Below are 17,411 nucleotides of genomic sequence, written 5' to 3' on the forward strand. Positions count from 1 at the left end.
GGGGGTAGGGAGGGCCGCCTGGCCCCCACCCCCGTCTAGCAACAGGCCATTTATTCTGAGTGGACCTATATCACAGTTGACAGTAATGATTTCCTAGCAAGTAAATTTTTTGTTAAGATTAGTTTTCATATCTCTGAGTGACATTGACAGAATGGCTGTTGTGGTTCTGGGGGGGGGGCAAGGAGCCAGATGGTTGATAGGAGGGACTCGACACAGTGGGGGGACGTGGAGGAGGCTGGGGTGGGGTCCAGGAATGAGGCTAAGCGGGGAATAGGCTCCGAGCGGGGGCCAATTACTTCCCGGCGAGCCGTGTTATCGGGGAGGTGTGGTGAAAGTCCCAGTTTGCCACGGTGAAAATGTGCCGTGAATATTCCAGATCGCCTGTGCTGCTGCTGGCGTCTCCGGGGTTACAAGACGCCGTCGGACGGCCAGGCCTTCCCAAATCTTACGAAGGGGACCCGTCTACCGCTGTTCTGAATGCGGACGTGACGGACATGTCTTGTGTCACACTGCAGATTCATTTTAAAATGAACTGCTGAAGGTGAAGCACTGATGTGGAGGCACCAGACGAATGGCTGCTGTGCGTTCCATGCTTTATACATCGCATCTGCTGTCTGAGCGCCATGAGCTTTCCCCTGAGAGCTGGTGCCTTTTCATCACCTCTGCTTGCTTTTGGCCCTTGGGGCAACCTGTGAGGGCCAGCTGAACCGCCACCCCAGGCTCCAGCAGGCCAAGTGCCAACAGAGGTCAGACCAGAGGTCTTGTTTCGGCATAGTGGCTGCAGCTGTGTGTCTGTGTTCCTCTGCTGTTGTTGTTTTGCTGAGAAAACGGCAGTTTTACCATCTCTTTTCCCTGGATGTTACCTTGGGAAAAAAAAAAACACAAAAAATGAGCCCCGTTTGCGGCTGGCGATTAGCGAGTCCCGCGGAGAGCAGCCCGTGTGTTCCTGGATTCTGGGGACGCCCCCCATCCCCCATCTTTTTTCCCACCCATTCAGGTCACGGTTTGTTAGAGGGACGGGAGCTACGGCTTGTGAGAAGTCAGCGGCAGACAGGCTGGCTCATCGGGGAAGCCGGGACCCAGCGGGTGGGAGGAGGGAGGGTGGGCTCCTCTCAGTCCTGGGGGTTGCGGCGCCTTCAGTCCGCCGAGGTCAAGGCCGTGACAAGGTTGCACCCAAAAGGTGTGCATAGCGCCTGCAGGCGGCAGGGTGCCACATGGACGGCTCATTTGCAAGCCAGACATATTTTTACATGAATATCCATGATGTAGCCCCTGTCCGGCGCTGTCCGCCCGGCCCGGCCCGGCCTCGCTGCGACGCTGTGTTGCGGTGCCGGCTGCAGATGGCGCGGCAGCCCTGCCTTCTGTGCCTCATGACCTTGGCCCGGTGCGGATGGAGAGTAGCACCACTGGAGCATGTCCTAGCAGCCAAACAGATTTATGCCCTGGGATCTGGTGGATTGCTGTGGGCTTCGGTGTGCCGGGAGATTGCCGACCTTTTATTTATTTATTTATTTTGCCAGTGCCATTTTTTAAGTGCCTACTGTTCAGCAAAAAGCTAACGTTTCTCTCTCTTCTTTTACAGGTATCTCGGTGACAAAGAAGACGCACACGTGTAAGTATGAGCCGTCCACCTTTCTGGAAGATACCTGCCATTGTGCTTGTCGGTGAAAGTAGGTTGAAAGTGGCCGTGTGTCCGAGGGCTCACTTGGTGTATCGTCGAGAATACACCGTCTGCCCCTCTGTAAGTGCAGGGCTGATTTGGGCAGCGTGAATTTACAAAATGGCTGTGCCGCGTGGACGGCATGCATCCGCCCGTCCGCAGTGCGCGGCAAGGCGCTCGGCTTCTCTCTCTGTCACGCTTTGGAAAAATCGGTTTTTGTCCTTTTGTTGCACAGATGAATGAAAGCGTGTACAAGTAGCAGTTAGCTTTTAGAGACAAGTATATGCTGTTGAAATGTCCCTGCTGGCCTTATCGTCACCGTTAGCGTTAGCCCTGTGTACCGCGGAGCTGCTGGGTATTTCACATTTCGTGATACTTCAAATAGCTCTTAATAGAAAATTATTTAACAGACACCATTTTTGTGTCAAATAGATATTATTCCATTATATTGTTATTATAATTATAATTGAATGTGTAAAATATTAAATTATGTCAACGTTTTTTTTTATGTTACAAATATTGTCTTGAGCTACAGGAATGCATGACAGCCATCGATCTGACTTTCTATTTTGTTAACCACCTTAAAGCCCTTAAATGTATCACATTAACAATTTTTCATGGCTGCCTTATTCATCGATGTGAGGTTCATTAAAAGAGGCAGTGACATCCTCTTCTTCTGTTTCTGTTGAAAGTACCTGGTGCAAATTAAATGTGAATGAAGCGCATGTGACGATGTTGAACAAAGCGCAGAACTGTCTTTGCAAAGTCCGCTGGAGACTCTCCCCTGCCTGTATACTCTCCCCTGCCTGTAGACTCTCCCCTGCCTGTAGACTCTCCCCTGCCTGTAGACTCTCTCGACAGGATGTGTTTTATGTGTGCCTAGATGATATTGCCGATGCTTTTTATTGTAACGCAGTGGTCACATTGTCGTCTCCTGCAAGACATTTGATAAGGCGACAGCGCGTGTTTTTTAACAGCGGATAAGTGAGTGTTTCAGTACTTGCATTATTGTTCAGAAGTGCATTATCCCAGGACCATACTCTCTGTGCTGCTTCAGTTTGTCCGACATGTCCGTGAGGCTGAATGTCCAAGAGATGGCAGGGGGAGGACCACGCGACATTTTTAAGATGCTCAGATGGTGCTTCCAGAAATTCACCCTAATGTCCGCTTCGGAGAGGAGGTGGTACAACACTTAGATTCACTGTGACGAGCTGCGTAAGTGCACATGCACACATGTGACATCTCATGTAGATGTGCTCCCGGTCTATATGCACATGAATGGAGTTGAAATGCTCATATGGACTGCTGGTAATGAGGTTACTCGGTGGGGTATATAAGCGGAACTCCCCCCCCCCCCCCAAGTGAAATAACACTGAAATAACACTGGTACAGTGTTATTACTACAGAGTGTACAAACTGTAGCAGTGTGTATTAATTGACATCATGTTTTGGGATGTGACTGTCTGTGAGGTATTCTTCCTGGTGTCGTGATGGAGTGTCTAATCATCGTCCTCTCCATCGTGTCACGTTGATCCACTGCGAGGTCACAGGCGATTTTCTTCCAGGGACGGATTCCCATCCCGATCCGTTCTGAAATTCCACGTAGGAATTTCAAGAAACCGATAAAAAAAATCTCAGTACCGCTGCAGCTGCACTCATGGCCACCAGCAGACAGAATTGTAGATGAATTGATTAGTATGGGGCTGCTTTATTTTGATAAAGCGAGAGTATGTGTCGTCCGTTCGTCCCCCACCCACACACACACACACAAACACACACACACACATACTTTGGAGGGAGGGTCCCTTCTGTAGCCATAATCAGCCTTCGGTACACCTACACAAAGGGTGACACTAGCAAAATCAAAGAGCAGGCTGTAGGAGTGCCCGTTCAGAGCTGTGAAGAGTGATGCATTTTTAAAACCATAACCACAAAGAATGTAGCTAACCCTTTGAGCCCGTGATCTCATGCCCTGTTCAATTTTTCCTTTGTTCAGTCATACAGACGGGGTCTCATTCTCCTATCCAGGGGAGAACAGTACAGTCATATATGCATTGCAACATGACCTGTGAATTAAAACTCAATTTTTTTAATTATTGTTAACTGGGGCTGCAGTTGCTAATTTCACTTTTCACCACATCTTGGCTCCAGTTACCGATGGCAAGGAAAAGCTGTGCGTAAATTAGCCCCGGTTTGGCCTCATCTGTCCATGTTCGGCCTCATTTCTGGCAAAACAACCATGGAAAAAAAAGCGACAGAACGCCGGCGTACATGTCGGGGGGTGTGTGGGGGGGGGGGGGGACGAGACAGGTCAAACCACGATTTAAGTGGTGTAATTATCTCTGGAGGACCGCATCTGCCAAAATACATTCCAAAATAAAAAGAGAACTTAGTAACCAGCCACAGGGTAATAATTCTCGTAATTCATGAGGCGTGAGGCCGGCACAGATTCCTGGCATGTTCCCAGAACACAGTGGCTGCAGGCCGCGCAGGGTCTGTCCTGCCCCTCGCTAACCGTGCACGGTCCGAACTGCACTCCTACGCCAAGCCCTTCTGGGATTGCAGAGCCTTTGCGTGGGGGGCTGTGGCGGGGTCCCACTGGCCCCACGAAGGGGCAGGGAAACCCCCAGGCACCCCAACGAGCCATGCCTCCCCATCCCCCCCCCCGGCATATATAAATCATCAAGATGCCACTGTGTAGCTCTGCAGTTCAGTGGAAGCTAATAGCGATGCAGCATTCCACATCACTGTGGATACCGCTGTTTGTTCACAATGAAACACGCTGACCGTTAATCTGTAGCAGCATCCTTCAAAATCTCATTGAATGGCATGAGGTCATTTTAGGAATTTACTCTTGTCAGTGATTTGATTCTTTTTTAAATAATTATTTTAGTTGTTTTATGATTATTTGGTTTTACTATTATACAAACCCTTAACATCTGAACAGGCTATATTGCGCTGTATATTAACAGTGAACATCAGATTAATGTAAATGTTTAAACAGTGAAAATACTTCAATATCTTCTTGTTATACGTATCTGGAAGATTCAGCTTTCACAGAGATCAATAAATTTTTGGTCCTTTTGAAATTTAGCTTATATATTGAGGTGAATATTATACAGTGACAAAAACAGATAAACTGTAGTATTTCTACAAGCATTCATTTGCTAAGATCCTGCCTCGATGCTCTGGTACTTTGAGAACAAAAATAGTTTCTATCAGGGTGAACCTGAAAAACAAATGCTTTTCACTAATAAGAAACACGTCTTGCAATGCTAACTGATCAACTTGGAGGAGATTATTTAGCTACGAAGGCAGGATACGGCCTTCTCTGTATCAAAGCCAAGGCCTGGACCTCACGCAGAGAGAGATGTTTGTGCGTCCTCTCTCCGCCCTGGCAGATGTGTTTACGTGATTGAACGCCACGCAGTGACTCTAATCTCTCATCAGCGAGCTGAAGCAGCACTTTTGTTCCTGAAGATTTCTGCAGAGCGCACATGGCAAAGTGTAAAACCACGATAAAAACGGCCCCGTTGGCTTCCTCACTGAGAGGTGTAAGATGCACCTGATAGTTGTCTCTAGGTAATCTGTTCACACGCCTCCTTCTGTAATGAGACATAAAGAACATTTGCACTTACATATTATATATTTTTCCAAGAAATATATCAGTATCAGAAATTTTTACTAAGAAAGAAAAAAGCTTTTTTGATCATTTATTTGATGCATTTTTTTGGCATTTTCCCAGAAGGTTACAACGGTAACATTTCATTGCAAACATGTAAGGTGTGTGCAAGCTAATGAAGGCTCTTGCTTGAGCATAATGTCCTTTCTGTCACCTTACTAGTCCCACACAGATATCATTTTATGATAACCCTTAAGTCCAAGACATTCTTCAGTTAAACAGAGATAAAATGTTTGCTGCTGTTACAATTTAAACATGCCATTCCGAACCTCACAAATTCTGAAACTAGTTTAATCCTAATAAATGTTAGAATAGCGACTGTACCAGGGATTCAGACCAAACATGCATTATCTTTTAAAAAAGATGCACTTGTTTATTCAGAAACAATGTTTGGAAACATTAATTAATAACACTTATTAACTAACATTAACTAATAACTAATAACAGTTCATTATTATTTCCCCAATATTATGCTACTGATTATTGTTTTTGGACAAGTCGTTAGGGTAATTTGCACTGTAACCTGCCACCTTATCGTTATTCATTTCAGATTTCATTATAGTGGGAGTTATTTATACGCTATGTTGCTGAACACCACACGTAGAGGTAAATGGAAGCCATTGTCCCCGGCTGCGTTTGGTATAACGTGAGAAAAAGACACCTGCACAGAGCCATTTCCTGCACAGACGTGCTGCTGCATTTGAAGGGTCTCGCTCCTGTTTTCTTGATGCTTGTCTTGGGAGCCGTATTGTTCCGTTGTAATATCCATTGGGCACATCGTCAACTCTGGCTGAACATTTGACAGCCATCAGTAAAATTTCTCAAGATTACAGCACTACTGTCTACCATCCTGACAAGATACCATTTATTCTACTCGAAAATTTACTCCGAATGTCTAAAAAAATAGTGGGTTTCACAGTCATTTGCAGCACCTTTACACAAAGTGCCACAGCTTGAGAACACTACATGATTAAATTATTTATTAAGTTTTTTGCTGTATATAATAGAAATTAGTAATTTGACTGGGCATATTGCAATTTTTCATAATCTGCCACTTCCATATTCTGCCGTATTCAAAAGGTAGAACTGAAGCCTTAATAAAACCAAGTGTTTTTTCCACAACATTAAGAGAGAGCAAATTAATTTTTAACACAAGGTAATGTGTCGTCCTGGTCTATTTGTCTGCTTCTGTGTCGTGTAGGAGAGGCATTTATTTCCCTGCATGTCGGTTATATCACTTGAAATTGTTATGTTTGGTAAAATAGGTCAAAGTAATATCAAAAGTGAAAGACAGAAGGTAACGACAGAACATAACTGTGAAGGGACATCTGTTTACCATATTTTACATAAAACAGACCACGCAGTTTTGCAAACTTTTATTTTCCTCTGACGATTTGTCAGCCGCTGATTTTTCTGGGACGCTGTTTTTCCTGTCATTTGGTGAAGCTCTTGTTGCCTTTCCTGGATTCTCCAGAGTAAAAAGTGAACCTGGCGTTTGTTACTTTCAGGATGTTCGTCTTAACAATCGCCGAAGTTTCGGGGGGCGCAGTGAGGGGGGCCTCCCTTTGTGAATGCCTTAATCTGGCCCCCTTACCCCCCTCGCCACAGCCCTTGGGCCAGCCCCATCCCTTTGTGTTTCCCCGGACAGAGACAGGTCACCATGCTGCCGTCACGCAAACACACGATGTGTCGAGGAGCTCGCTGAAAACTGGCTGCGGCGAAGGCGAGGCAGTGACAGCAGTGCCCTCCACCTAGTATGATGGCCTTGTTGGGGCGCCTCCTCTCTCCTTACCCACCGCGTCTTCATCAAAGCCAGGACAGGACGCCTGTGTCTGCTAATGCGTTCGATTCATTTAGCTTGATGAAAAATGGAGGTCAGAGCAGAGCCCGGGAAATGACTCACAGAGGGGTTTGTTTGGGGTGTGCCGCCGTGGAGCGTCCCTCCTCACTCTCTTCCGCCTCCCCCCAAAAGCGTGATTTCATGCCGTCTCCGAGCCAAGTAGAGGCCCACAAATGCCTTGCACCTCATTTCTCTACGGCATGTACAGTCTAAGAATTTAATAATAACAGCAAAGGATCTGCACCATTTTAATCAATTTCAATAACATAATGCAATTTGGTTATAACAGCATTTCATAAACTGCAGAACCAATTTTAATTTTAATTTGAAATAGGGCAGGTGTGCTGCCATGTGTCACCAGGTGGAATCAGGGCCGCTTCGTGTTTAGCAGACGGCTTCCAGGACAAATAATTCCTGAGACTGGTGAGCTGGGCCCACGGGCCTGGGTCTCAGAGGGTTAGGGCACGCAGCGTAAGTGTGGCCTGGATGGGAGATGCCGAAGCATGGTGATCTTTACCATCGCAGGGAAGCACGGACAGAGAGACTGCAGGAAACAGCGCCGTAGACCTTCTGCAAGTGATTCCGTCTCTTCCTGCTGGGGAAGAAAGATGATTCCAGAATGATCGCTGGAGACGGGAGCTATGGTGACGGACGACTGGGTGACAGGCGACTATTATAGAGAGGAGAGCGGCCCCATGAAACAGACAGCGTGCTTTGTTAGGCGCGGTGACTCTGGGGAGACAGGCGGCGGCTGGGCCGTGGGCAGGCTGATTAACTGCCCCATAAATCAATTACCCCAAGCAGGAGGTGAGGTTGCGGCGATGCTGTTAGAACACAGAGGGCAGGAGTCTCCGCTGTAAGGGCACGGCACCGTGGAGACCTTAATCACTGATGCTGGAGTGGGAGAGGCCCCGCCCCCTTGCCTCAACACTCTGATCCACGGTGCCTTTGAGCCCGTGGGCGCCGATGGTTTTGAGGGTTGTGCTCTTCCCAAGCACCCTTTCCCACCCATCACTTGCGAGTGTGGTCAGTGATTCCTAGCACTTCCTGTTCATGGGCACAGACGTTGAGGCCACTGCTGCTGACACCAGGACAAAGCTCACAAGCATCAAGATCGTGTGTCATGCATGTGAAATAAAGACCTAGACCATCTTTAATGTGTGTCGCTTGTGTGAGAAACACCTTCGTGATAATTAACACGCCACTAAATCGCCGCCCAGGATGATGAAGCGGCAGCAGCGCTAACGAGGCAGGGTTTGTCTGGGGTTATTCCAAGTCCATTTCTCACCCGCCATTGGTCGTTAAATCTGTAGCCTAAATACTTCAAGATTTCAAATCGAACGGTTGGTATGAGGAAAGAAAGAGGGTGAATAAATGAAGGAATGAAGGGGCTTTCAGAGTCTTTGTTTAAATGAGCGGCTAGACTGGAAACCCAAACAAGTCCATAAAACACCAGGGTGATGTCAGCGCTTATGTACCCGGCTTCGTCATAAACCCTCTTTTAGGGCGACTGACAGGAAAGCCCCCCTTTAAATGCTGTGATAATGTCGGATCTGTCATCCCTGTTATTACCATCACCACATGGGACAGGCAGAGCTGCCCAGGTTACACTTCACCCAGCTAGTTGTGGTCATCCAAGTGCTTCACTTTTCCTGGTGGCTCCCCATACCCCCCCACCCCCCATGCTGTAGGATGAAACACCCATGATGCTATATGGTCCCTTTGCAGCATCAGATTCCCTGTTCGGGCTGCCATGCTAAACCTCTATGGCTCCTGCTGATGGATTGAAATATACCTGGGATATCCAATGAACCTCTTATTTTGGTGCTAATTTAATCATATATGTGATATGACCTTATAGTGTGTTTTTAAAACCCATTTGAGTCCTGTTATTATCAATGAACAACTGACAGTAGTTAGTGCTGGATTAATTAAGCAGTGGTTCTCTACGAAATCTGATATATTATGGTGCAAGTTGAGCAGTGCTGATCTATTGCTCATGTACTATTGGGTGCTGTATGTGTGGATACAGGGAACCACACTGACTCTCCCAAACACGCCTGTGTATGCACACCATACTCCAAATGAGAGCACCCCCTGATGCAGCCACTGTCTGCAGGCAACTCCCAGTGCGGAGGTCTGTCATCGTCAGTCCATCCCCTCGTGCGGTGGTCTCTCAGAGCACCTCCTCACTGTACGTCCATCCCCCTGCTGAGGGGGTCTCTCAGAGCACCTCCTCACTGTACGTCCATCCCCCTGCTGAGGGGGTCTCTCAGAGCACCTCCTCACCGTCCGTCCATCCCTCTGCTGAGGGGGTCTCTCAGAGCACCTCCTCATCGTCAGTCCATCCCCCTGCTAAGGTGGTCTATCACATCACCTTCTCATCGTCAGTCCATCCCTTTGTGCTGTGGTCTCTCAGAGCACCACCTCATCGTCAGTCCATCCCCCCGCTGTGTGGATATCTCAAAGCACCTCCTCGTCGTCAGTTAATCCCCTAGTGCGGTGGTCTCTCAGAGCACCTCCTTGTCGTCAGTCCATCCACCCGGTGTGTGGGTATGTCAGAGCACCTCCTCACCATCCGTCCATCCCCCTGCTGAGGGGCTCTCTTGGAGATCTTTCTTAACATCAGTCCATTACCCCCAGGGATGGAGGTCTCTTAGAGCTCCTCCTTCACATCAGTTCAGGTCCTGGACTTCAAAGAAGCTTATTGGTGCCGTAAGAGTTTGAAAGTGGGCCAGGCACTTCCCATGCCCTACCTTGCACAAAGGTTCCTGCAACAAAGTTGTGACAGGCCCCAGCTCCTCAGCGGCACATTACAAATGTGAGGAAGTGTGGGAGGAGCAGCAGCAGCGTGATGGATCGCTGCGGCCCAGTGATGGCATTCTCATAAGTCAGGGGGCGGCGTGGAGCACCATGCTAACAGGGTTCCAGGTAGCATGGCGGGAGGGGCCACCAGGTGGGGCCTGGGAGGGGGGGGCAGGAGAGGGCCTGCGCTGCAGGCGCTGCCTGCGCAGTGTTGGATAGCTGCGCTCTTCTGTGGCTCCATACAGATCCACCACCATCCACACTCAGCAGTGACCGCGCTCTTCTGCGGCTCCATACAGATCCACCACCATCCACACTCAGCAGTGACCGCGCTCTTCTGCGGCTCCATACAGATCCACCACCATCCACACTCAGCAGTGACCGCGCTCTTCTGCGGCTCCATACAGATCCACCACCATCCACACTCAGCAGTGACCGCGCTCTTCTGTGGCTCCATACAGATCCACCACCATCCACACTCAGCAGTGACCGCGCTCTTCTGTGACTCCGTGCAGATCTGGTGCCATCCACAACAACCTTCTTCTGTTTATCATGAGCTGGCAGTGTGACATATGTGGCATGCAGTGCCATTATTGCTCCCCCGGCGCCATCTCAGGCCCTGGAGGTTAACTATTTTGGTCCATATCTTCTTTCTGAGCCAAGGAGTCTGTGAAGGAGGCGCTGGAAGACCGGGTTCGGGGCTCCAGCTCAGCGATCCATCACTGCCTGCGGGGGGCCACCTCACATGCTCACCGTAATGAAGGACATTTGTTACATTCCTCCGAAAGGCCACGTCTGTACCCCCCCCCCCCGCCACTGCACGTCCTGCAGCCCCTATCACAGCCGCGGTTGCGTTTCCCATAAGCATTCTCAGCGACTGGGCCCAGGATGGACTACACCCTCTTATATGACTGTGATTATCACTGGAGGGGTTGCCCTTGGCCCCTCCTGCTGGACAAAGCCCCCTAATGACCATGCCATTGCGGGAGATGGGTTGGGGTGGGGGGGCACCATGCCAGTTAATTAGGATTCAGATGGTTCCACTGACAGCACCCATACCCCACGCCCCCAGGCTAAGCCCCCTCATGCAGACAACACAATCTCCATGAGGCAGCCCCTCTCATTATGTACCTCCCCCATTCTTATTTTGATACATTACACTGAATGAGAGTAAATTTGTCTGTATGACTGTAGAGTATAACACGTCTGTCTGTGGGATGCTCATTCATGGCACCTCCTCGCTTTCATACACACAGCACACGTCTTTCTCATTTCTGGGTTCTCCTGATTATTATAGGTTGACAAGCTCTCATGGGCAGTGGAGGATGTGCTATAGTATAGTATAGTACAGTACAGTGTATCGTGGGGTAGTTAATAGCATTAAATTGTGTAGCATATTTTAGCATAGTGTGCACACTGCCCGGCCAAAAAAAAAAGTAGCCATTTGAATTTTTCATTGGACGGCCTTTAGCTTTGATTATGGTGCACATTTGTCTATGCCATTATTTCCACAGGCTTATGCAACATCTCACCCTTTATTTTCATCCAGATTTGCATTCATTTCTCACCGAGATCCTGTATTGACAAGTGAACCACTCCATGAAGCCTCCTTCAGCACGTCCCAAAGACCTTCAGTGAGGTTAAGGTCACAACTCTGTGGTGAAAATGATTCCTCATGTTCCCTGAACCACTCTTTGACAATTTGAACCCAAAGAATCTTGGCATTCCTGGAACATGCCCATGCCAAGAGGGAAGAAAAAAATCCACTGATGATGGATGGAGATGTAACCTGGCAATTGAGTAGATTCAGGTACTCAGCTGACTTTATTGCTGCATAACGTTGCTGGGCTGTAATAATGATCCAGTCATTGGCTCTTAAGCATTTGCTGATATAAATTCAAATGGTGTCTGTTTTTTTGCCTGGGCAGTGTAATATAGTACAGAGTTTTTACAAAGTGTTTTTGGTTTCTCCTGCCCACGCAGCCCACACGCCCCCCCATATCTGAAGCGGGTCTCCTGCTTTCTGTCCCTAGGGCACACTCATCCATCCTCCCCCCTTTTCATTCTGAAAACAAACGCCCCCCCACCCCCCCAACACACAGAAACCTCCCCCCATTAAAACTAGCCGGGCGATGACAAGAACAATAACAAGGAAAGAAAGAAATAAGGCAGATGGACACGGCAGAGTAGCTCAGAGGGACCTGGTATGTTTTCAGTTAGAGGAAGTACAAGATGAGTTTATCAAATTGTTTACTGCCGGCCGCACAAAGTACCTGGAAGGCTCCTTATTTAATCAGGAGCAGGCCTGTCCTGCCATCGGTGTTGGGGAGCCACGGGGAGGCGCGGGGAGACACAGGGAGGCACGGGGAGGCATGAGGAGACACAGGGAGACACAGGGAGGCGCGGGGAAGCACGAAGAGATACAGGGAGGCGCGGGGAGGCATGAGGAGACACAGGGAGGCGCGGGGAGGCACGAAGAGACACAGGGAGGCGCGGGGAGGCATGAGGAGACACAGGGAGGCGCAGGGAGGCACGAAGAGACACAGGGAGGCGCGGGGAGGCATGAGGAGACACAGGGAGACACAGGGAGGCGCGGGGAGGCATGAGGAGACACAGGGAGGCACGAGGAGACACGGGGAGACACAGGGAGGTGCGGGGAGACACAGGGAGGCGCAGGGAGAGACAGGGAGGCGTGAGGAGGCATGGGGCGCAGCGCACTCGATCCGCAAAGCCAGCGCTGTGCACAGCATGCCTGCCTCCCCACCTCCTGAACGAGGGCCCATTGTTCCGGTTTCCTCCGGGTTTTTCCTTTCCTCCCGGGTCCCCTTACGAGGCTCCGCTCACGCGCCGTAATCTTGTAAGTGAACTAATTAAAAGATGGCCTTGATTGGGAGATATCGGGCTGTGAATTATTCAATCTGCCAGGGGTAGACTGAGCTCTGGGTCCGGAAGCTTCTACGCGTTGTCAGCCTGATTAAGCTGTGGGGAGAGATGAGGGCTGGTCCTAGAGAAAGCGGGCGGCATGGCGGACGTGGTGTGGCGGAAGGGGGTCGCTGGCATTCGCCATTCCACCAATGGATGGAGGACTCTAGCCTCTGTTTCGTGAATCTGCAAGGTTCTGCATAAGGAGGGTTGCGTGTTTCCCTGGCGTGTGACTGTATGATGTAACCTGGCATTTGATGAGTGTGCAGTGAAACGATCTGGACACCAGATCGAGCTGAGTGGGAAACCGCAATCAAAGCATGTTGTGACGGGAAGCGTGATATAATTACTGCAGAGCACGCAGACGACCCGTGTCCCGTTAACACCGCCGTTACAGGAAACACCGTGTTGCTACCTGCTGCTAATGAATCCAGAGAAACTGTCACATACATCACAACGGTCCCCTCTGTACCCAGACCTTTTCTCATTGCTGCTAGATTCTGATACTTCACCAGTAGGGTTACATGTAACAATGTTAATCATGTCATATTTTGGCTTTATTAATATTCTGCATATTTTAAAATCACCATGCAGGAGTGATTTAACTGTTTAGATGAGTTATGAAAATGTTATTCAGATGAGCGTTCTGCTTTAATAATGTAGATCTTTGTCAGAGTAATAGATTTCTCTGACAGCATAATAAATGCCTAGCAAATCTACTTACCTTGAGCCATTATGAGAGTGCCAGACGCAGTGGCTTTCGACAGAATCGCTTCCCCGTAGAGGACGCCTTTATGCCTGCACTCTTTATAAAGGCAGCGCCGAGCTGCTGTGAGTCAGAAGCAGTTGGCATCTTTCTGTCACTGAAGAAGGCCCTCCTGGTGCTGCCCGCGAGATTCACTCAAGTATCCTATGAGAGAAAACCTCAGGAAATTTGTAAAAGAAAAAAAAATATATTGCCTTGAATTGGTTTGTGACTCTGTGGCAATGATATTCCCTGCTTGTGACATTTGTGCCACATAGATCCGTGTTGCTGGTCTCTCTTTTGCCAAGTAGGGCTTTACTCAGCAACACAAATGGCTGAGTTGCTGGCGAAGAGCACAGACAGTTGCGACTAGTGATGCACCAGTGGACGGGCCAGGGGCTGGAACTGGACGATTTTCAGCGTGCTTAGCTCAGACCGGACACCAGCCAGTCATGTATTTACAATGCCGAACCAATCCATTTTACACCTGCACCACATGTCATACGCACAGCAGCGCAGGCAAAAGCCTCACAGCTGCGTACACGCTCACAGACACACACTCACATGTCATTAGTGTGGAAGTTCTCCACTGTGAGTGAAGATGGCACAAAGCTTGCAATTTGTAATATACGTAAAAGCCAAAGTAAACCATGGGGGAACCACAATGAAAATGTGGTGAAATATCAGAGGTATTTATGAAACATATGCTAGATAATCTTGAAAAGGAACAATCATTAAAACTGGAAAGCTAGCTAAGATTTTATACTATGAAAGAGTAAAAATATTTTAGCAGAACTTTAACCCCCTGCGCTATGGTGTCCATACAGAATGAAGGTATGAAAAAGCCTGATCTTAATCTAGCTTACTAGCGATGTAAGAACTGAATGTACATAATTAATAATATTACCCTGCACCTATTATTATTTGGAAGAGTATAGTACACTTCAGTTGTATTGGTAACCTGTGGACGTTTTTTAATTTAAGATGAGTAAAAAAGAGAAAAAGGTCAATGTCGTGTTATTTGGTGAATTTAAACATACTGGAAAGTGATATAAGTAACTGACATTTGTTTTGTTATTTAAATACGTTGCACCCGCTTTTGTTGGGAAAACTCAAATATATCAGATAAAATTGAGTGTTCAGTAACTCATTTTCAGTTAATTGTTATTTGCGCCTCTTTTCAGTCACCAAGCACTTTATTCTGAGAGGAGATCCTGTAACTTAGTGCAGTTTGGGGGAAATTGTAAAGTTTAACAGTTTCTTTTATTGTGAAAATAATTTTGCATTAAAGAAAACTGATTTTTGTTTGTATTTGCTGTCAATTATAGTTCTTAAAAAAAATCAGAATCGGCAAAAATCTGTATCAGCAGGTCACACTTGCAAAAAAAATCGCAATCCACCAAATTGCAATCGGTGCATCTCTAGTTAGGACTGTTCACTTATTTTATTCCAGGTAATCTGGTAAATTGTTGAGGTCGGTGTGTTGGTTTTCATGGCAAGGGAATAGCTGCCTCTGTTTGGGGCTGAATCACGTTGGTCCTCGGGTGCGAGGCCCCACACAGGCACAAGCAGGCCACGTCCAGCATGGGGCAGGTAAGTGACATAGTGTCCCTGGCCAGCGTGTGGGATGGTTACTGACAGCCTGCTAATGAGGCCATTACTGGCTTTACCCTCATCCCTGCTCCAGAGCGCCCCCGGGAGCCTGCCATGTACCACCGCCACTCTGTCGAATTCTATTTACGATAAAAGAGATGAAAGGCCCAGCACCACTCCATAGCACGGCACTGTCAGGATCTGGAGCGGTCCGCCGTCTGGATGCGAAAAACGGCAGCGTCGGGATCTGGAGCGGTCCACTGTCTGGATGCAAAAAATGGCAGCAGCAGTATCTAGAGCGGTCCGCCGTCTAGATGCGGAACGTGGCAGCGTTGAGATCTGGAGCGGTTCGCCGTCTAGATGCGAAAAACGGCAGCGTCAGAATCTGGAGCGGTCCACTGTCTGGATGCAAAAAATGGCAGCAGCAGTATCTAGAGCGGTCCGCCGTCTAGATGCGGAACGTGGCAGCATTGAGATCTGGAGCGGTTCGCCTTCTAGATGCGAAAAACGGCAGCGGCGGAATCTGGAGCGGTCCGCTGTCTGGATGCGGAACGTGGCAGCAGCAGCATCTGGAGCGGTCCGCCGTCTGGATGCGGAACGTGGCAGCATTGGGATCTGGAGCGGTCCGCTGTCTGGATGCGAAAAATGGCAGCAGCAGGATCTGGAGCGGTCCGCCGTCTAGATGCAGAACGCGGCAGCGTCGGAATCTGGAGCGGTCTGCCGTGTAGATGCGAAAAACGGCAGCATCGGAATCTGGAGCGGTCCGCTGTCTGGATGCGGAACATGGCAGCAGCAGGATCTAGAGCGGTCCACTGTCTGGATACGGAACGTGGCAGCGTTGAGATCTGGAGCGGTTCGCCGTCTAGATGCGAAAAACGGCAGCGTCGGGATCTGGAGCGGTCCGCTGTATGGATGCGGAACGTGGCAGCATTGGGATCTGGAGCGGTTCGCCGTCTAGATGCGAAAAACGGCAGCGTCGGGATCTGGAGCGGTCCGCTGTATGGATGCGGAACGTGGCAGCATTGGGATCTGGAGCGGTCCGCCGTCTGGATGCGAAAAACGGCAGCGTCGGGATCTGGAGCGGTCCACTGTCTGGATGCAAAAAATGGCAGCAGCAGTATCTAGAGCGGTCCGCCGTCTAGATGCGGAACGTGGCAGCGTTGAGATCTGGAGCGGTTCGCCGTCTAGATGCGAAAAACGGCAGCGTCAGAATCTGGAGCGGTCCACTGTCTGGATGCAAAAAATGGCAGCAGCAGTATCTAGAGCGGTCCGCCGTCTAGATGCGGAACGTGGCAGCATTGAGATCTGGAGCGGTTCGCCTTCTAGATGCGAAAAACGGCAGCGGCGGAATCTGGAGTGGTCCGCTGTCTGGATGCGGAACGTGGCAGCAGCAGCATCTGGAGCGGTCCGCCGTCTGGATGCGGAACGTGGCAGCATTGGGATCTGGAGCGGTCCGCTGTCTGGATGCGAAAAATGGCAGCAGCAGGATCTGGAGCGGTCCGCCGTCTAGATGCAGAACGCGGCAGCGTCGGAATCTGGAGCGGTCTGCCGTGTAGATGCGAAAAACGGCAGCATCGGAATCTGGAGCGGTCCGCTGTCTGGATGCGGAACATGGCAGCAGCAGGATCTAGAGCGGTCCACTGTCTGGATACGGAACGTGGCAGCGTTGAGATCTGGAGCGGTTCGCCGTCTAGATGCGAAAAACGGCAGCGTCGGGATCTGGAGCGGTCCGCTGTATGGATGCGGAACGTGGCAGCATTGGGGTCTGGAGCGGTTCGCCGTCTAGATGCGAAAAACGGCAGCGTCGGGATCTGGAGCGGTCCGCTGTATGGATGCGGAACGTGGCAGCATTGGGATCTGGAGCGGTCCGCCGTCTAGATGCGGAACGCGGCAGCGTCGGAATCTGGAGCGGTCCGCTGTATGGATGCGGAACGTGGCAGCATTGGGATCTGGAGCGGTCCGCTGTATGGATGCGGAAAGTGGCAGCATTGGGATCTGGAGCGGTCCGCCGTCTAGATGCGGAACGCGGCAGCGTCGGAATCTGGAGCGGTCCACTGTCTGGATGCGGAACGCGGCAGCGTCGGAATCTGGAGCGGTCCGCTGTCTGGATTCGAAAAATGGCAGCAGCAGGATCTGGAGCGGTCCACTGTCTGGATGCGGAACG

At 49.6% G+C, this 17,411-nt stretch overlaps 1 protein-coding gene across 1 annotated transcript in view; it reads left to right on the forward strand.

The window, feature by feature from the left end:
- The window catches only part of LOC125704066 (nuclear receptor ROR-alpha A), a 177,320-nt gene that overhangs the window by 113,165 nt on the left and 46,744 nt on the right, over positions 1–17,411 (forward strand). Inside the window, exon 2 of the mRNA XM_048969358.1 lies at positions 1,583–1,612. Within this exon, the coding sequence (XP_048825315.1) occupies positions 1,583–1,612 (30 nt within the window). The remainder of the gene's footprint in view (positions 1–1,582; positions 1,613–17,411) is intronic.

The sequence above is a fragment of the Brienomyrus brachyistius genome, chromosome 11 (genome assembly GCF_023856365.1).
Source record: "Brienomyrus brachyistius isolate T26 chromosome 11, BBRACH_0.4, whole genome shotgun sequence".
Classification (NCBI taxonomy): Eukaryota; Metazoa; Chordata; class Actinopteri; order Osteoglossiformes; family Mormyridae; genus Brienomyrus; species Brienomyrus brachyistius.